Below are 21558 nucleotides of genomic sequence, written 5' to 3'. Positions count from 1 at the left end.
TAGTTCCAACAAAGAGAAGTCTTAATGAGCTTCCAACTTTCTGGCAACTGTGACAATGCTCCCCGTGCACCTCAACCCACAAAGAAATATTTTTCATTAGTTTTGTGAGGAAGAGCCACCCTGCACGAAGGCTTCAACACCATCCGACACCTTTGTGATGGACTGGAACATCAACTGTATGCCAGACCTCACCAATGCTCTTGTGTCCGACTGGGATGTTCATGGTTTTTGAATGACTTGTTACAATCAATCACATATGTGTGTCTCTACAGAATTTTGGACATGTACTTGTCTGTAATTTTACATCGTGTTATAGAACATTTTCTGGAAACTTTAGTGATAAACAATTTATAGACAATATAACTACATGAACAAAGTTAATATTGTTATTATAAAGTAATTCAACCAGGCACGGTTGTAATATGGCAACTGGAGTTTATCTCTGCCATGTCTGCGAGTCCACCAGAAGCACTGCAGTGTGTTTCAGAAGCATCTCTCTACTCTGTAGAGAATACGTGGTTGGTTTCTATAGATGCCACGACCAGTGGTATCAAGAAGTACAAAGCAGATCGAGCCAGACAGAAATGGCATTGAATTTGGGTACTTTTTCAAAATAAAACATCTTGTGCAGATAGTAATACCAGACAAAAGAACCAGACAAACTATGTAGCCTCCTTATCCATGGCAGAAGCACATGAACTAAGAAAAAATGACCAAATCTAAGCAAGTTAACGAAGTCTGGTGTCAAAAAGCTTCTGAAACAGTACTGGTGGAATATTAAACCCTGTGGATAACAGACAAAAACAGCATTGTATTTGCGACAACACAGGAAATCAAGGCAAAATACTGCCAGGGTTATTAAAGGCATTGACAACTCTATGAACAGAACTGATTAATCTTTGACTGCTGACAGATCTCTGTCATCTCACAGTATTTATTCACATTAGCCAGCCTGAGATTCCGTATACAGTATGTCAGTGTATAAGTGCAGGAAGTGACTGTACAGCAGTGAAATGCTTTAGGTTGTCACTTCAGTTATTTCAGACTGTCCATCTCCATCTGGCAGGTGACTCCTCTGATGTTTCTTGAAGTATCCATTGTGTGTGAACCCTTTCCCGCAGACCAAGCAGTGGTACGGCCTTTCTCCTGTGTGGATCCGTCTGTGCAGCTTCAGGCTGCTGGACTGGGTGAACCTCCTTCCGCAGACGTTGCAGCCGTACCTCTTCTCCCCTGAATGAACCGTCATGTGTAACTTGAGATTGCTGGGGTTGCTGAACTTTTTATCACACTGATCACAGGCGTAAGGTTTCTCCCCTGTGTGGATGCTCATGTGATATTTGAGATTGACCATGCAGCGGAATGTTTTGCCGCACACACTGCAGACGGGCTGCTGCCCCGCTTTCTTCCCGGTGTGGACCCTCATGTGGTTCTGAAGCGCGCTGGCATGGCTGCATCGCTTGCCACAGGTCTCGCAGACGTATGGCCTCTCTCCCGTGTGGGTCAGCATGTGGTGCTTCAGAGCGCTCAGGTGGCTACAACCTTTACCGCAAACCTCGCAGGAGAAAAGTTTTTCTCCCGTGTGTTTGCTCAGATGATTTTTGAGGACACTGAAATCGCTGCATCCGACGCCAAGCACGTCGCAGCAGCTTTTCTTTTGCATGTGAGTCACCCGGTGAGTGGCCAAAGACGAGGACGAGAAGAAGCTCTCGCCACAAATTTCGCAGACAAAGTCTCTGTTTCCCGAATGTAGATTCTCGTGATCGGCCAAACTCTGTCTGCAATCGAAGGTCTCTGTGCAAAGCGAGCAGACAAACGTCTTTTTCAAGGCACAACACTGGTGTCGCTGAAACGCTGGCAACCCGGTAAACTGATTCTCACACAGCGTGCACATGTGGATGCTCGGCTTCTTCAGGCTGTGCTGACGCATGTGTCTGTCAAAAGTGTACTTGTACGCAAACTCAGTCCCACAGTCTGTGCATTTGTAAAGCTTCTCTCCGGTGTGACGTCTCGTATGTGCGATGAGGCCCCGAAGTCCAGCAAAACATTTACCACACTCAGAACAAAGGTGAGGTTTGGAGTGAGTCAGGTAGTGTCTGTCCATCAAACACTTCAGAGCAAATGATTTGTCACAAGCAGGACATTTGAACGGCCCTGTGGTCTTCTTCTTTTTGATCTTGGATGTGGCGGTTGAAGTGTTTTCCCCGCTTACATCGGAGGCCAGCTCTGAGATGGGTTCTGTTAACATAGCTTCAGTTTCAAAATGGGATCCAGAGTTAGTCTCACCTGTGGCTGCATCAGCTAAAAAAACAAAAACCAGAAAGAAAACTTCACTGACCAATCTCTTCACTGACTTTTTAATAACTTACACAGCAATGGAAAGTAACCATTTAGAGATTTTGTTTGTTTGTTAAGAAGCAGTATTTACCAGCTGTTGCTGCAGTACGTTGCCCCTCTGAAAACACAAAAAAAAATTCTGTTAACCTCAGACAATCTCTCACTAAAGTACAATGTCTTAAAGTTGTTTCAGTGACAGAAAGTTTGAAAAGTTTGAGTTTAAGTAAGGCAGCAATGTAGAGAATGATGCTACATGCGTGATACACACATCCAAATTTCAGAGCTGTCTTGCAGATACATAGTAAAGTTGGTCATCCCTGTCCAATCACAACTACTAGTAACCAGGACAACTGTCCAATGTGAAACTACACAGACAGAAGCTAGAGCTTCTTCTTGTGTGTTTTGGCAGAAGCGGATGCCTTTACATGTCACTAAGAGGCCTGAACATTTTGGCTGTGGTACTTCACATGCATTTTATTTCAATAAAAAACAACAACATATGAGCTGGTTAAATACCTCGATTATACATATGGTCACTCTTCTTTCTTAATGATGTTTCAAGCCCTCCATCAATTTTCTTTTTCTTCTGACGTGAGCTCCTGGATGTAGAGTCTGTAATGTAACAACAAGAACATGAAACCTTGTTTAATGTACAGAAAAATGCCAGTGAAAGAACATGAAAATCTCTGGCTTACTTTTTTTGGGCCCGGCCACTTGCCCCGCTTTTGTCCTGGTCCGTTTCGTCTTGGGACCCAGCCCAGCCCTCTGCTCCGTGGCAGGACTGTCCTCTGCTTCGCACACGGACACTTTCAACATCATCAATATTTTCTCTACTGCACCTTTGGCCCACACTTCCATGAGGGATGCAAACTGGTTCTGTGACGACGTGGATGAGAAAAACAAAATAACCAACAATTACAAATAATTATTAGATTACTTGTAAAAACTAGTTTTGGTCCACTGATAGAGGACATACTTGCAGTCATAGATCCATAAAATCTAAAAAGTTAGGAGCAAATAGCAGTTGATAAGTCGATAAAGAACAACAAACATTTACTCAAAGTATTTACTCACTGTATCATCCATGACACTGCTGCAAGCCCAGCAGTCAATGTCCAGATTAAAAACAGTTTTTGTTCTTTCATAATGTTCCACCATGAGTATTGATTTCAAGTAACGGTCTGTAACTCGTATTTCTGACAGCTCTGCTTATGAGGCTTCTCTCTGTGTGATAGTTGGTACATTTCATCAGACTATGCTCTGTGAATCATGGGTTATACCTCTCCACAGGTGCAATTTCCATTCTGGTGCTTACCATCCAGTGTCAGCCCAAATTCAGTGTACAGTGACTACACTATCCCTCCTGACCATTCTTGTATCTGACCTGTGTGTCAGAGTTGGCTATACTGAAAAATAACAGTCTTTTTGCTATAACCTTCCTTCTTTTATTAAACGCTTTCACTCAACAATCCCACACAGTACTTCCAGATTTAATTCCTTCCTGTTGGCAGTTATTTTTGCATTCTTATCAGCTTTTTTTTAATTTCCTTTTTACAGAGATCCCCAACTTTGATATTCCATTTGACTAATTTCTACCATTAAATCTGGTCTGGCCCCACTTTTCCCAGTCTGTAGTGCCATTAGAGCTGCAGCAGAACCTGAACATATAATTAACTTTCTTGGTCTAACTTCCTCCATCCACCGAGCGCCTCGAGCTGTGCAGTGAAGGCCGACACATGATTTTCCATGCTGCATGTGTACTTGCAGAATGTTTACTCACACTGAAACTTATCTATTATGCATATACTTGGAGCATGAGTTTAAATCTGTATGTAATTGGCTCAGATATGGTCACTAACTAATGCTTGATTTGGTTTGATATGAATAGGTCTACTTCCAAGCAATGGTGGAACTGCTGGGCCCAGCACCAGCTCTTTCCCTCTCCCCTTCCCATGCTGTCTTGGAAAAAACAAGATTCCCCCTCATGCTTTCCCAGTGCTCTCCCTAACAGGTACTGAGAACCGATAGCGTCCTCTCTATGGCAACAACCGATAAGGCTTATGGGTAATGTAGTTTTTTTTTTTTTTTTTTTTTTAAAGTACCGTTGCATAGAAAGCTAACTTTACTTGAAGTGACGCAGTTGTTTGCAACAACAAAACCGCTAACTAGCCCCCTCACCCCCGTTAAAACAGTGTGTGTGCTACCGTTATATCTTTATTGAAGTGCTGTCTCTCCTCCAGTGTAGTCACTTCTCTCCCCTCTCCGTCTTTCATAGGAGCTACTGCAGCCGGAGCAGGACGGCGTTGGGCGGCCGTAGCTTCGTCCAGAAGCGCGCTGAGCTCCGTCACCGCCGCCTTCACCAGAGTCTCCATCAGAGCGGATATCTGACTCTCTGCACACTGCAGGCTGAACATGCTTGTGAGTAACTTGACGGTTTGGTTGACTTTAATTTTCTGTACTGGACAAGTTGTCCAAGTGTCTTGTTGTTGTTGCTGTGCCTCTCATTTCTTCTTCACGTGATTATGGCAGACTGGTTTTATTTGAGGAAGACGTCTGCCATCTAGAGGAGAGGCAGTGGTCATAACAAACAAAGTGCGGGTTTTTTTTTTCTTTTGTTACTTATGTTTTAGCTCTTACTACATTAAAATCTGATCATTTCTTATTCATTTTGGAAAAAATGACTAGCCCAGCTTTCTGCTCATACTACTGTGTTTAAAATCCTCTAACTTAAAGGACCAGTGCACAGTATTTAGTAGCATGTAGCTCTGCAGATTGCAACCCCCTTGTTTCATTCTGTCCTTTATAGAATGAAGGACAAACTATGTGCCTGGGAAACATACAAAAAAAATGTGTAAGGCTGCATCGAGAACCAGTGGTTAGTTTTGTCCATTCTGGGTTACTGTAGAAACATGGTGGACCCCGTGGAAGAGGACCTGCAGCATCTGAGGATATAAAAGTCTCATTCTAAGGTAACAAAAACATATTGATTCTTATTTTCAGATGATTATCCACTCATGAAAACATACAACGACGTCATTATGCATTAATATATTCCATTTCTGTCCTATTTTGTAAATAGAGCCTCATAAATCTCACACGCTGGACCTGTAATTGTGGACATTTATTTATATATTTAAACAAACTTAAGAAATACATCTGGTTTTTGTTCTTTGTTCATTCATTCTTCGGGCTGGTAGGAACACTGCCAACAGATTACACCACTCTGACCAGAAAATCCTTAATATAATACAGTTATTACTAGTACAGATGTTCATTTTATTTTACAGTTGTAGTTCCCCACTGGAACCACTAGATGACAATGGGCACTCGTGATTCTCAGTAGGGTGGACTGAGGACAATCATCAACTGCACCAGCTTCTAAGTAGACACATCTCAAAAGAAGTTTGAGAAAGAATTTTATTTGGCAATAAATGCAGGTCACCATCTTATAACATTCATGTTAATAATTCCTTGTATGAGTGGCATCTTGAATAATAGTCTTTAAACATAATCTGTCCCTAAATAACACCAAACATCAGAGAGCTCATAGCACTGGTGGAGAAAAGATGCCTAAATGTCACAGCAGTTTCCTTAACTGTATCAGACTCAGTGAAACTCTGTGAGATGTCACCACTGATCATCCCCTTGCTCTTCATGACACAGCGTTGTGTGTTGACGAGACTCCTGTTCCTGCTGAACTGAGCCAGTGTGTTTGATCGAACTGCTGTCAGCTCAGAAGGCACAAGAGGGAGGCCAGATGTTTCCTCTGAGTCATGTCAAGACCGTGGTCAAGAGACTCCACATGTGGCCCTCCGGTGGTTCCGTTCAAAGCCGATGAGAGAAGTGTGGAATTCTGCACATTAAACAAAACATGGCAGGAATTTAATTTCCATGCAAAACACATTTACTTTATTGTAATTACTCACATGGAGCTAAACATCAAACAATCTTCATATTTTCCACTGAGCCTTTGTGATGGTATTATCTTATCCCCTAACAACAGTCCTGAGGAAAAGTAAACACCATTTCGCATTGAATATAATCTTCTTATCATTAAAGCAAAACTTCATTTAACTTCTCAGAGATGAGTTCAGCTGGCAATGTTACAGATTGTTCATTCCACACAAAGGGAAGATGTTACAAAACCTCACATAAACATCTGATAAACATGTAGGTGCAAATTCTGCCCCACTCTGAGATTAAAACAATGCTGCATGTGAATCTTTCTAAAATCTTTTGTCGTGAGAACACAAATGTGTTGCACAACCAACCCATTATCGTCCATGTATTCATTTTGAATTAATATGAAACTGGATGTAATTCAACACTAATTACAGAAAGTGACTATTGTTGCAATATGACTTTGCCTATTACAACTCATACAAGAAATACTGATGCAATTTAACATTGCATGTGTTAAACTGAAAATATGTGCTAGTAGTTTTTTGTTTGACAATAAATATAGTTAAGATAAACCTCACAACAATTTGTAATTCTCCTTGTACTTGTGCACCATGGTGTGGATATAAATATACATTTTTGTATGCATAATTGTGAATCACTGCTGCACCCAAATGATATATTATGTAAACATGAACATACTTTCATTGATGGAATCTTCATTTATATGAACAGCCGGCAATGTTGTAGTAACTAGCATCTATAATTTGGAAGATGAAAAACATGAGAGAATGCAAAGAGCAGATAAACGGTTATGATATTAGTATGAAAATGCTTTGGCTGGTTATATTTTTTAAGCACCTATAGAAAGGAATGTTTGTTTAAGTATTTTACATACACAACCTTGTTCTCTCCATGAGCCCTTTGATTCTCTGTTAAAGCTTATAGTATTGGCTGTGCTTAACTCAGGTGCTGCTCAAGCTCTAGATTTAGCTTACATTCTCTACTTCAAAGTAACCAAAAGATTAGAGTAACTCCAGGACTAACAGGAGGCTTATATCGAGCCTTCAAGGGGTTTAAGCCTATGGCTGTCATTGGACAGAGCTGGTGTTAGATGGCAGTGAGGAGCACTTAAAGGACAAAGCTGGAGTTATTCTTTATTCTTCTTACTGACAACAAATCCCTAGAAAAGACCAAAACCAACGATGTGCTTCCATTCATTTCTGACTTCCCTACCCTGTATGTGGCACTCCGCACTTAGCCCAGTTCACAAAAGTCAGGTTCTCAAACTTGTCCTGGCATGCTCCTCTTCAAAAGCTGAGAAACCCCACAATTTCTACAATTTGTTTCAATTAACAACAATGACCCGGAAAGCAAAAAAAAGGATCCAAGTGTCAGCGTGATAGCATCAAACTCATTTATTTTTCCCACATACGTCATAGTTAGTTCGACTTCATATTTTCCCCTGGTCATCCACATCCCCATGCAGTGGCTCTACCTCCCCCTTCCTCCTTACCCCACCTCACCTCACAGATATTAGGTTTTCATGTTAAAAAGGCTCATCGTTCAAGCAAACATTATTCAAAAGGATATAAATAGTGCATTTGTTGGGGACTATGTGTAGCGGTAGATTAATAACATTTGACTATATCCAGCAGGGGTTGACTCAAACTAAAAAAGTGTGTGTCTTTATAGTTATGAAGCAACATGTCACCCAGTACAGCAGCGTGGCTCACTAATGTGTTTTTAAGTTTTTGGACAACAATGGAGCTCTATGGAACAGAGGAAGAAGATATCAGACCTTGACTACATAGACAATACATTCATTAATGGTTTTGATCTTTCCTAAATGTTGTCAATAAAAAAACTATAGACCGACTATCAACCACAACCTTATGACTACGAGAGTGTAACGATTTTGTTCCGCTGAAGGGAAGTAACGGAATATTTCTCACTTTTTTACACTTCGAGCACAGAATAGTCTGATGTTTTAGCTTTTTTGCGTGAAACGTGTTAAAATCATTTGATTGAAAATAGCGCGTTCGTTAAAGTACATATCTTCATTAAGTCCGAAACGATAGATCCTTTTTTCATACATCCCCATCACCTCTGTACAAGTGAAGAACTTAGCCACTGTGAACAAATCGCTAAGACTCCCTGTTCAGCAGTCGACTAAGCTCTGCACCTGATCAGAAACAGCAGATGTACACGACACAAACAGACTAATCCACTGATCTTGCCTCAAAATAGTTGTTCTTTCAGTGATCCACAGACTGACAGCATGGAAGAACTCCTGTCCTAAAAATATGTGTAAAAAAAAACAGAGCAGGCAGAAGAAAAAGTGACACTCTGCTTGGGTCCAAAAACAGGTATGTACGTATCCTCCAGCTCCAGAAGCAGACACCGTAGCAGTGTAGTAATCCCTGGCAATGTGATTTTTTATTTTCTGTCCCAAATCATCATGCCAGAGACCCACACAGCCACAGCAAAGACACCACTCCGTCCTCCAGGAAAAACTCACTACTCACTGCCCTCCTCTCTTCATCTCTCTCTTTTCTCCTGATACTTTTTCTCTCACGTTCCAGTCTCTCCGGTCCTCCCTCCCCCCACTCTCCCCTCTCCGGCTCCCATGCTCGGTTTAACTTTGGGTATTTCCCTCATTAACTGCTACGCCTATATCAGGAACTCCAGAGAGGCCAGAGGAAGTCTAGCTCTGAAATAAAATGACAGCGTGCTCCTCTGATAGTAACTAATGATAATCACCTCCTCGCTCAGCTGGGTGGGCAAGTCTCATGGCAGGTGTGAGTGCACTCACGAGAACAGTCACTGAGTGGACGAAATGAGAAAACCCTTTCTGACTCCATCTGTTTTCTCTTCTTGTCTTTACTCTTATCTTGTTTACTATTGAAATTCAGGAGGAGCCGTAGACCTGGATTTCATTTTGATCCATAGACATCTTTGAAAGTTAAAGGAATGGTTAATTGAAAGTAGCTTGTTATCAAAAAATCACTTTAAGTTGGCATGAAATGTGGCTCTAAAGAGTTTGCAGATTTTTTGCAACTAAACCTAGATTTACAGTTTTTTTATTTTGTCATCAGAAGCAATTGTTGCCATGAATACCTACAAGGTAGGTTTTAATTTATAATCCAGCTCCAAATTTCACCACCACAGTGTCAGATGGATGTATCATATCATAGGCTTTATCATACTTTAAACACAGTCCCCATATTAACTGTGTTTACACTTTCATCTAGGTAATATCTGTCGTCTGTAATTACTGCATTCCATTACCCGCTGTGAGACTGTTTTGAATTTATGCTGACATATCATGCTATTTTTTGGTAAGTATTTGGTAAAATGGTTCAGTCTTTTGCTTTTGGCATCTGTAGAAGCACTACCAGACTGCATTCTTTCCATTGATAATGGTCCCATGATAAACCTTGGGTAAACATACAAAAAAATTACCCACAAACACATGCAAGCATGAGAAAAGGTCCAACACGGGTACCACAGAGTCTAACAGCTTCGACTCAAAACCTGAGTTCAGCCAAATCCTCTAGCCTACCCTGATTCTGACATAATAGACAAGACTATACTTCGTACATTGACCCCTTCGATTGTAGAGGCAGTTGCTGTACTACGCGTAAATAGTGAAACACTATTTCACTGTGACCTCCTTGGTTTTTGCATCTCACACATGGTTACTGGAAATGTTATCAAGCCTTCACAAACTCTGGCTGACATTCTCCATAAACAAGAGATTTATTCCACTTCTGTGGAAATAAACACAGATAAGATATTTCAGACTGACAAACAGTAACATTAACCTAACAGCGAGGGCTGGGATTGCGGGTTCTCACTAGGGCACACTAACTCTTTAACACACAGATATGAATCAAGCTTATAGCCTTTTTCCACAGCAGGAAATTAGCAACTTATGGCTCACCCCAACCTAGATCCTTGTGAGGTTCTTACTTGCATTTCCACTATAAAAGCTGGAATGTTCCTGAATTAAAATATACTATACTATACTATGTTATACAACTCATTGTGGTCTTTTGTTTTTCAGTCATCACCAAAGGTTTGTCTGGAGTGTTCCCAGAATGGTCCAAAGCTCTTGAGAACCACAGCTGCAGTTACAGTTTTTTTTCTATCTGCTACAAAGTGCAGTAAACCCATTCCAGCTTGGCTGACCAGTGAGAGGAAGACTGGAAAATTGTACGTCAGGTTAACTTCCCCACCTCAAATAGAGTGCAGCTCATAGCCACTTCTCTAAGTGGAGAAACATTGTCCTGAATGGAGCTAGGCACTGAATTAACTGCAGCATCGGGGAATCATACTGTAGGACTTCGGCTGCTAGTGGCTGAGTAAATATAGAGTAAATATAGGATCCAGACCTCGCCCAGACCTCGCCCCTGAGCTAAGAGTAGGCCAAACAGGTCCCCACATTATATCTAACCACACACCCACACAAGTATATTTCCCAAAATACTTGCACTGTTGGTCATCATGAGATATGGAGTGGCAAAGTGAAGGGCTGGTTAATGGCAAACAGAACTAGGTGCATTGTTGCCACATACCAGCAATACTTCCAGAATTTCATCATCGAGTCAAATCCATCTGTGTCTCCTCCTGCAGTGAGAAGAGAGGCAGTGTGACCTGTTAGCGAAGCCCTGGCTCCCATCGCAATCTTTTATTGGTCCCGATGGGGGACTCATGGCGCAGGAAGCACCACCTACAAGAGCTAATTAGAAGCAAAAGTTTGGTTGTGACAACACATGTCTTGGGCCAGAGGTTGCTTCAGGCTGCACTCCAATGGTTGATGAGGAATTATTTGAGGTTTAATTGGTTTTCAACCAGTAACCACTACTATGGTCGAGAAGTTTACCCTATGTGGGGGTTCAGTATAGGTGTTACCTAACCTCTAAAAACCACCAACAACAATGACCTAAAACAGCCCTGCTAGTGGCTCTGTGAGGCTAACATCTGCATGCTAACATGCTCACAGTGACAATGCTAACTTGCTGGAACAGTAGCTGTCCCATGTGTTGACCCATCCAATCTACTCCAGCCTTCTCCCTGTTAAGTTCAGGTTCTATGATTAGGGAGCAACATTATCAGACCGACCTATCATACTTTGATACCAATACCCAGTTTAGTATCATGATACTTGTCTTGAGACTTATAACAACTATACCAGATGAGAAACAGAATGAGGGTTGACCCTGGACATACAGTGTGCTGTAGAAAAAACATAAACCAACCAATGGAATCTCAGCTTCTGGATAACTAAAGACTCAGAGTTACATATTCTGCTGTGATCCAGGTGGGAGATCCCAGAGTTTTATTTTGTAAAAATGTAGATTCATCTTGAGCTTTTCAACTTGTCTGCAGTGTGTCTCAGTGGGGCAAATACGCAGATACACACACCATGAATTCAACACAAATGATTCCACACTGGTCAAACTTGTGGTAGTTCTTGAAGCTACAATTTGTTGCTGTTGTTGATCTATAGCAGGGACCTAAGTACCTACATTTCACCATATCACATCAGATATTCACTCTCCTTCTGATAGCGCTACTGAGAACTTATTGCTTTGCTTGCCTATACCGTTAGCATTTTTTCCAAATGCAGAAAGCAGCTGTTTTCTGCCTGACAGATCTTACACTACTTGCCCAACTCCAAACAAGTTAGTGACTAACTGGCAACCATTGTTGAGTAATCAGCCAGATCCAGATGTTTTTCGCAAGAGTTGGTGAAGGTTTAAATGTAACAGGTTGTAATCATTTCATTATGTTGATTAATCAGACATTTTACATCAGCATGCTGATATTCAGATTGTTGTTGGGCTCTTCTCTTGGATGAAAAGAGCAGTGAATAAATCATATCCTCAGCCACACAGTAATGATTTGTGATTCAATAAACTGTTTGTGCCAGGTCTTGTTAATATTCCATATGTTTTGGCGATGGATGCATGCAGCTCATGTTAAATACATGCCTGAGACTAATATATGTGTGGTGTTGGCAGGTGTAGTGTAGGTTAAATGAAGACATGATCATGCAGAATGAACTCTCACGTTGTAATCATATTGCTTGAGCGTGAAGCTTAATATAAAAAAAATGTATATAATCAGATCAGGAGGCTAACACTCTGCTGTGGATTGTTTTTGTCTGTAAGGTAAAGCTTATTGATCATAGGATTATTGAAACACAGTGCCAGCAGCAAATGAATTATCTCTTTAGCCAATCAGTGATGATTTATGGTTTATGGCTTCACTCCACAGCTGGCTTTTAAACCTGTCACTCGTCCCAGTTTCTCATGTCCCATAAATTATTTTCATAATAAATTCTTTGCTCTTACTCAGTCCCTGCAAGACTCTGAGTTTGAGCGTGTTCAAACTAAAATTGACGCACTCAGGCTCTTGCTAAACTATAACACGACCCTGCACTATGCCGAGGGGTTGGTGGTGCGTGTGACTGCTGGAGCTTACTTAATGGGAATCACACTACAACAACAGGCCCGATCCTGCTTTCAGTTTTTACATGTTTGATCCACAGAGGCATGACATACCAAGCGTGACCGTGGCATGTGACCCCCGCCAGCTGTTCAGCCACCCTACCTCTGACCTCCAAACCCCCTGGGAGTCAAATCATGCTTGGCTTTGTGGACTTTTATGATGGGTGGAGACCTGGTGACTGAGGGGTTGTATTAGAAACATTAGAGCACTGTGGTGGAAGAACAGCTTCAAATTCAAGGATTCCCACAGCACATGCCACCAATAATTATGTATTGTGGGTGACAATTGTGTGTTCTTGTAATCACAAAAAATCAATTATTTTGTTGACCAGGTTGTTCATTAGGGGGGTTAGAGCTTGTTTCACTGTCCTGACTGTTTAGAAACACAAATAAGTTATTAAGGACATGCACAAAAAACATGTATTTATTTATTGATTGATTGATTAATTAATTAATTAATTTAATTATTTATATCATCTATGAATACAGTGTGGCTAGCTGTTTCTCCTTGCTTCCAAAAATGGATGACAACTGTACTATGGCTGAATTTTTTATCTGATTAACCGGTTCAAATTATGGCTTAAAGTTAAGCAGAGTTAACAACATGGCCACTTTGAGTGACAGGTGGGCGCTGTTACATGTGGCCTGTTTGTGCACCCAGGCTTCATTCAGCCCGCCTCAGCTCCACTGACTATCCAAAGCCTTTGCCCATTTTTAAATTAGCCACAGGAAGGACTGCCAAGATAGCACCAGAGCCACCAGAGCCACCACTGAACACATCTCTGAACTTCACAATGGCTCTTTAGAAACCTGTGGGTGATGCCAGGGATAATATTTCCATATTTTATCCTGTCTATGGTTACCAACTATGTATATTATTGTTTCATGGCTGCACAGCGAAAACAATACAAGTAACAGAGAAGAAAGGATGCTGATTGTCTGCAGTGAGTGCGAGGACAGTGACAGTCATTATCTGCTCAAGTTACCATCAGCTGACCTAGGCAAAGCTTTTAAAGCAGACAGAACACCAAACAAACATAATATAGGATTTCAATTTACATCAAATTATCTGTGGGCACAGACACACAGCCATATTTGCGACGAGAAGTCATTTTTGCCACAGAACAGTTTTAGATTTCCTCCTGATGGAACGTCCCGAAAAAACATGCATCATCTATCGCAGCATCCCTGAAGCATTTAACACAGGAATTTCTTCCTCTCACATCAAAACTATAACGAAAGATGTAGTGATGATGATGTCATGGGGTGGCATGTGATCATGGGAGTTGTGGTCTTCATTGGTAAACAACCACCATTTATTACCATTATGTTTGTCACATTTGCCGACTTCTTTACTCAATCTTCTCTGGAAGTTCTAACAGCTAGAAGCAAGAAGCCATCTACATCGACCAAAACGAAACACATTATTAACCCGAAAATAAAAAAAAAATTAATAAAATTACAGATTTCACTGGGTTTGAGATAATGTAAGTATACAACTCAACAAAATATATAACATAGGTCTAGTCATTTTTGTCAGTTTCAAAAAGGAAAGTTCCATATTATACCTTTAAAACAGAACTTTGTAGAAGACAAACTATCAAACTAAACTATTGCTAAATTTAAACAAAATTCTGTTGTTATCTGTGTGACTGAAATGAACGATTAAAAAAAACAGTGGAAAAAAACTTCTTCACACTCCTCTTGTGTGAAGAATGTGGCTCTAGGTTTGTTGGAAGTGATTGGCCGACTGTTGCCAACACTGCTCCATCAGCAGCCTCTGTGGGCGCCATCAGATCATGTGACAGAGCTTTGATCAGCACATACAGTACATACCTGCGTGTTGGCCTCACTGCCCTGTACTTCATCTCACTCTACTAGTGTTCACACGCACTCAAAAATACACACACAAATGTCTACATAGATGACTGACATAAATACACTCCTGATCAAAGGAGGATCTAAGACCGGGTGAAAAATTACTAATATTCACATTTCCCGCTGGTGGAACTTATCCAGAATGTAAGTAGAGCTTCAGAATGCAAAAAGAAACCGGAGCAAGAGACAGCTAAATAGAATTAGCAGTTTATTGAAAACTACATTTAAACTCAGTCTGTTTATCAGCTTATCAAAAGTTTAAGACCACAGCCCTAAAAAGTCAAAATCTGGTTTTCATGTCATTCTCTATCAGGCATTCACGTTGTCATGACCTCCCTGATGGCAAAGACAAGGCAAGGCAAGGCAAGTTTATTTGTATAGCACAATTCGTACACAAGGCAATTCATAGTGCTTTACAGAGGCAAGGAAAAACATTGGACATTAAGACAAGCAATAGAAATAAAAAAGAGAAAAGAAAATTTAATTAAAAAATGAATAAAACAGTTTAAAACATTAAACAATTATGATTAAAAATTCTTTAAAAGAGCTCAGCCATAAGCACATGAAAAGAGAAAGGTTTTTAACCTGGATTTAAAAGTGCTAAGAGTTGGGGCTGATTTCAGTCCTGCTGGTAGTTTGTTCCAGTTGTGAGCAGCATAACTGCTTAACGCTGCTTCACCGTGTCTGGTTTGAACTCTGTGCTCCACTATCTGACCTGAGTCAGTAGATCTCAGAGCCCTACTGACATGTTATAAATGACATGTCAATTTGTGTTTTTCTTGCTGCAAAAATGTTTTATCTCACCCACAGCTCCATCACCCACTATCAGAGTTTCAGGCCCAGTTGTTAGCTCTTTCTGCAGTCTTTTAGCATATGGTTTAGTCTCATACCTTTCTCTTGTGCTGGAAGATGAGCTTTCTTTTGGGGAGTCAGAATTTGGGAAAGTGGAGGAAATCTGTTCTCTAGTAGAATCCCTGTGTCTTTGGGCAATTTGCTCTTTGTTTTTGTTGTACTTCCTGTCCATGGTTGGCAAAGGCAAAAAGGTTTTCTGGATTTGAATGTGGAAGGATTGTTGAGCTGCACAAGCAAGGCTTCTTTCATCGTGCCATCCCTGCCGAGCTTGGACGCAGTAAGACTTTTTAAAAGATCCTGAGGGTTATGGGACAAAAAAAGTCAAGTGGTAACTTGGATCCTTACTGTACTGTACATTTTGACTGTAGCCCAATCACCATAAGACGGCATCTGCAACGGAAGGGCTTAAAGAACAAAAAATGTCTTTAAAGGCCACATCTCCTCCCACACCACAAACTTGCCCATTTGCACTTTGCAAGGGAGCACCAACAAATCGGACATTAGAAGGTAGAAGTGATGGCTGGGTCTTTCAACAGGACAATGCTTCAGCTCACAACGAATGCCTGACAAGGGTTCCAGGGTTAGTGTTAGGCTCTTTTGGACCATCCTGTGTCTCCTCCTGATCTAAATCCCACTGAAGATGTTTGGGGATGGATGGCAAGGGAAGTTTACAAAAAGTTCCAGACCATGGATGCCCTTCTTGAAGCCATCTTCACCAAATGGGCAATGTTCTCACCAACCTTCTGGAAAAACTCACATCAAGCATGCCTAAATTAATGTTTGAGAATGGTGGGGCTACTTAGTATTACTAAGTACTACTGAGCACTACTGAGTGCATTTTTGACACTTTTAGATATATTTGGTTATTTTGAGCTTTGGTCTTAAACCTTTGATCAGCTGATAAACAGAATCTTCAATAAACTAATTCTATTTAGCTGTCTCTTGCTCCTGTTTCTTCTTTTTGCATTCTGAAGCTCTACTTACAATCTGGATAAGTTCCACCAGCGCAAAATGCAAATATTATTAATTTTTCGCACAGTCTTAGGATTTTGATCAGGAGTGTATATCCATTTATGAATGAACACATCATTATTATCATTATCTTCTCAAACTGTCCACGCTTGTAAAACAAATAACACAAGTCAAGCATCGCCTCCTGACTCGCTAAATCAAGTTACCCACTTCCTGAAGCTCACCTGTTGCAAATATCAGATCCAATTGAAAAACACAGGCTTTCTCCAAATTACAGCAATAGTTTCTGAAATTTGGGAGGTAGACTAGCAGAATGGGTAGCCTGGCTAGCATTTTATTGGCACACTTTGCAAAGCTGAAAGCTCTGAACTCTGAACTACTCACCACTTTTTGCAGGAAAATGCTTATTATTTTATTTTTCGGAGGAAAAATAAGCATTTTTCTACATCATGATCTTAACATATTTAGCTAGCTGATGCAGAGCTTAACAAGCTGTCAGAGAGTGGAATCAGTAGCATGAAGCAGCCAGAGAATGGCCACTGACATTAAAAAAATTAAAAAAAAATAGAAAATCATCCAAAAATCTCTGGAAGTGAATTTTTTGGAATTCTTTTCTCTAGAGTCCCCCGGTGAAGCTATGAAGAAATTAGCCTAACTTGCCATAAAGGCTGAAAGCAGAGGGTAACAGCTAGCATGACACCTAATAATAGCTAAACTACAAATTGTCATGTTTTAACATTTCTGTTTGAATATGAATACATGCTAATTGGCAAGTTTCAAATTTAGATTTTGTTGGTAGGTACCCTACATTTGGTCCCTTTTGACAAACCCAGACAAGTTGTTTTGCTTCAAATCTTAATGCTAAGCTAGGCTAATTGCCTGCTGGCTCCAGCAGCATATATAACTCACAGAAGATAATACTCTTCTCGTCTAAAACTAGCAAGGATTGTCCATAAACCAGCCATATCTAAAAGCTTTGAATCATAACATTGGCATATATATTTTCTTCAACAGTATCAGCTTTTGTTTCTTTACCAGTGCGTCTCCACTTTGATTTTGTCTCTTTTCATGTCATCACTAAGTAGGTTTACACATTGCATTTTAAGTTGAAAGGTTGCAAGCAGCTGAACAGTAATCTGATGAAACTATGGTGCTTTTGGTTTATTAATACATCTACAATATGAACTGGGCATACAGAAAGTGATGGTCGGTCTACAAAGAAAGTCGTCCTCATTAGTTTTTGGAAAGGTAATATTTTGGAGATACAAGATGTTCATCTGACAACAGTGACTTTAGTATCTTTAATTAAAGATTTGCTATTGTGTTTCATTCACACCAAATCCTTTACTTTAATCCTTATAAAATATCATTTCGAATGTCTCTTAAAATGATAAAAAAAACATGTTGACTTACTGTATTCGTGGTCCGTCGCCTCGCTCATGCAGTGACACAGCCTCCCTGCAGCTTTCTCTTGAATCCTGAATGCCAGGAGGAAGGAGTGGGCTGAGAGTGACGCCTTTCTCTCCTTTATAAATCAGGCTTTATGAGTTGACATAGTGTCGTTTGTGCATTAGGCCTGTCCCAAGTCCAAAACAATTCAAAGAACAGTTTGTTGGCTTGTCCCTCACTGGCACAAAGCAGCTCTTTCAGCCTGAGTCTGAGTGTGGGAAGTCATGTTTTGTCTCAATCCAATTCAGCTCAACAAAGCTTTATTGGCATCACATTTTGATTAAAAGCATTCTGGTAAATAATCAATGCAGTACAGTACAGGAAATACTGTATCAACATACATGGCTCTGTGCATAATGAAAAAGAGTTTTTAGCCTCATTTAGTTCAGCGTTTCCAGACAGTCACCTACAGTCGCCCAGACAGACAAGACGCTCTGGCTCTAGTTAGGGCCATTCAAATTTTCCATGCATTTCAGAGGAGAGGGTGAGGCGAGGGGGTTTCCACTAAGTCTTCCACATTGGTCCTTTAAAGTGATACAATGAGCCATTAATCATGGCAGCTCTGATTGACATTGGGGTTGATTTTTGAAGCAATACCAAGATCACCAACACTTGAAAATGAAAATGTAGCCTAATGGTAATCATTGGCTGGGAGGACTGAGTTTACACTAAGAAAACGTCTTGTATATTCAAGAACAAGACAGAAAGAAACTCATTGTAGCTCCTCAAACAGCCAACAGATGTCTCTCTTGTTTTATGTTCATGTATAAATCCAACACAGCCTGAACAGTGTCCAAAGTTCAGCCAAGTGCTGACGGGAACCTGCAGCTTTCAGTCAAATGATGCACTTTATCAGCATTTATTTGTCATTTTAATTGTATTTTTTAAATTTTATTAAGTTTTGTACAAGAATCTTTAAATTGTGTCTCATTTGCAAATGTGACGTGGGAACATTTGTGCTTATAATTCGAATTTTCCTAATTTATACTTCATGCGTCAGTCTGGAAACTCCCCTTTGTCTCTGTCTGGCTCTCCTCCCTCTCCTCATCCTTCTATCCTTCACCACTCTTGAATTCCACACCTCCTCAGAGGGCATCTGAGGCTCATCAAGAGACGAGAGGCTTGGATTCATGTCTTTACAAACCCCGAGCTTTTAACTAGCCACTATCTGAAGCCACAGGCCTGGTATGTTGATCAGATCTGGTTCTGAGCTCTTAATATTTAGGATCTAGATTTTTAGACCTGCAGAAATCTTGGACCATGACCGTGAGTCGAGTGCTGCAGCTGTCTATTTTGCTGGTGGGACTCTGTCAGGCCCACTGTACCACATCACCAAGTGGTCTCTCACAGGAGGCAGGTGAGGCCCTCGTGTCCCAGCTGAGGATGCTTTCGCTGGGACTCGCTCACCTGCTGCAGGGGGTGGAGGAGAACACCAAGCAGCTGGAGCAGCAGGGAGAGAAGGTGGCAGCTGAGCTGGACAGGACCATGAAGACTCTGGAGAACCATCACAAGCAGAATTTACAGGCAAGACGGCTCACAGGCAGGTAATGTACTTTAGTATGCAATTCAGATTAACATCCGAACTTTGGCCTACAGGCCCTCTGTATTTTCTTCAGCTTTTTGAAATTAATTAATTAATTTTCATTATCAGATCTGCCAATTTTTAGATTTCTTTTGAACATCTCCTTTTATTTAAGAACTTCATTTAAGGTTTGTCCTCTTTATGCTGAGAGAAAATATATTTTCTTTTGATGAGGCAGATCTTTCAGAGTCAATGCTTTTATGTTGAAATTGTTATCTTGATATCTTTAAAGGGAAACTCAAAACCTGATTTTTTTTCTCCATAGTCTGCTATTGTCTTAATTATTATTATTAAATTATTTATTTTAATTTATTAATTATTTTAAATTATTTCATGTATGAATTTTCATCTGCAGTAACCTGTATGAAAGGTACAATAAGATGATTTTTAGAGTGGCACTATGGCATTTAGATCTGTTGGTCTGAAGAATGCTCAGCAACATGCAGCTCTAACACTGATGGGATACTGATAGTCTCTTCCATTGAAAGCTGCTCTGAGCAAAAACATTTGTAATTGTTAATTTGTTTGCTCAATTAAGACAAATCCAAATGAAATCAAGCATAGTCAACATCAGGTGAAACAAACACGGAATTAAAAAGAAATATATGAAAATAATTAAAAAAGGGTAAAAATTATATAAAATAAGTAAACATCATTGAGATGTTAACAGTTCATTAACATTCAACATAAAATAAGTTAACTTCTGATAATTGATTGAAAAAACACTGTAAACCACCAAGAAGAATACAACTACTGTGCAAACTATTATAAATAATGTGACATAATGTTCAGGTGAGAAAGGACCTGCAAGTACTGAGTGCCAGGGGGGACAGGTGTGGAGGGCGGTCAAAAATCTGCAGAAGGGGCTGGAGGATCTGGAGACGGAGCAGGTAGCCCCTCAGCACCGAATGAACCGGATCCTCCAGAGAGTGAAGAGCCTGACCGAGCCGAGGTCGGGGGATCAAACTCAGCTCGACGTCAGCTCCATGAAGGTGACACAAAGACTGATTTTGTTCTGCCTGAGGACTATACTTTAACATATGATTGCATTCTTTTGCTTTCTTAATTTTGTGTTCAAAAACTTAAATAAGTCCATCATATATATATATATATATATAATATTATATATATATATATATATATAATAATATATATATATATATATATATATATATATATATATATATTTTTATTTATTTCAGTTTATGTGTTGCAGTAGACCTGTTGGACATGACAGATTTGACTGTGTTTTCTTCCTGATATCTTTGTTGTGTGTAGTTCTCATTGATAAACAGGCGCGACGGCTCGCAGGCCTGACCTCAGAGGTTCACAGGCCCAGGACAGACTGATTGACAGACGCCTGCAGTACATTGAGCGCTTGGAGAAACAGGAATGTTCCCTCATGCTTACACTGTAGTGTTTAGTCAGTTTAAACTGAAGCATGACCTCTGACCTATTATTATTATTATTATTATTATTATTATTAGTAGTAGTAGTAGTAGTAGTAGTAGTAGTAGTAGTAGTAGTAGTAGTAGTAAGTGTATTTTAGGCTAGTGTCTATAGAGTCCATATATTTTATCCAATGTTTATTTTGTATTATAAATATATTATAGTATATTATAGCATATAGTAATATCAGCAGTGTTAGTGGGTCATGTTATAATAATAATAATAATAATAATAATAATATCATTAATAACAATAATCATTTGTAATTTATTTGTACATTTTATCCAAAATGATGAAGAACAATGTACTAAATGATGATAAATGATGAATATATATATATATAGACAAGACAGATGGATGCTTTTAATTAAGATTTAATAATAATAAATAACAACACATACTGTAGGAGTGGTAAAACATAATAATATTTTTAGACAGAAGCAGGTTTGATGAGATGAGTTTGAAGTATTCCTTCAAATGTTCAAGCACTATAGAATCAAAGTGACACATTTTATTTATAATGCTTGATGTGTGAACGATATTACTGAGGACTGCAGAGTGTTATTAACAGGATGCCCTGCTGGTGAGGGCATGTTGCATATTGGTTTTCTCTGGTTAAACATT

The 21558-nt window shown here is 39.9% G+C and overlaps 2 protein-coding genes across 2 annotated transcripts; one reads left to right on the top strand and one right to left on the bottom strand.

Moving 5' to 3' along the window:
- Positions 1–310: 310 nt before the first annotated feature.
- LOC104928479 (oocyte zinc finger protein XlCOF6) lies at positions 311–5226 on the bottom strand. The gene is made up of 5 exons (XM_010742769.3): positions 4539–5226; positions 3030–3210; positions 2851–2946; positions 2426–2452; positions 311–2298 (listed from the first exon to the last, which is right to left on the bottom strand). The coding sequence occupies exons 1-5, from the start codon at positions 4746–4748 to the stop codon at positions 1019–1021; spliced, it is 1794 nt and encodes a 597-aa protein (XP_010741071.2). The 5' UTR covers positions 4749–5226; the 3' UTR covers positions 311–1018.
- Positions 5227–18948: 13722 nt separating this feature from the next.
- LOC109141646 (uncharacterized) lies at positions 18949–20473 on the top strand. The gene is made up of 2 exons (XM_027278643.1): positions 18949–19447; positions 20278–20473. The coding sequence occupies exons 1-2, from the start codon at positions 19164–19166 to the stop codon at positions 20279–20281; spliced, it is 288 nt and encodes a 95-aa protein (XP_027134444.1). The 5' UTR covers positions 18949–19163; the 3' UTR covers positions 20282–20473.
- Positions 20474–21558: the final 1085 nt, after the last annotated feature.

Source organism: Larimichthys crocea, chromosome IV, assembly GCF_000972845.2.
Source record: "Larimichthys crocea isolate SSNF chromosome IV, L_crocea_2.0, whole genome shotgun sequence".
NCBI lineage: Eukaryota > Metazoa > Chordata > Actinopteri > Sciaenidae > Larimichthys > Larimichthys crocea.
The sequence above is the reverse complement of the archived record's forward strand: the minus strand, read 5'-3'. Positions and strand labels throughout refer to the sequence as shown.

Excerpts from the sequence above, each read along its gene's own strand:
- LOC104928479 (XM_010742769.3), bottom strand. The coding sequence starts at position 4,748 with ATGTTCAGCCTGCAGTGTGCAGAGAGTCAGATATCCGCTCTGATGGAG. Across the intron at positions 2,947-3,029 it reads AGTGGCCGGGCCCAAAAAAA|ACTCTACATCCAGGAGCTCA; the intron begins GTAAGCCAGAGA and ends GTTACATTACAG. Across the intron at positions 2,453-2,850 it reads TGACCATATGTATAATCGAG|AGGGGCAACGTACTGCAGCA; the intron begins GTATTTAACCAG and ends TTGTGTTTTCAG.
- LOC109141646 (XM_027278643.1), top strand. The coding sequence starts at position 19,164 with ATGACCGTGAGTCGAGTGCTGCAGCTGTCTATTTTGCTGGTGGGACTC.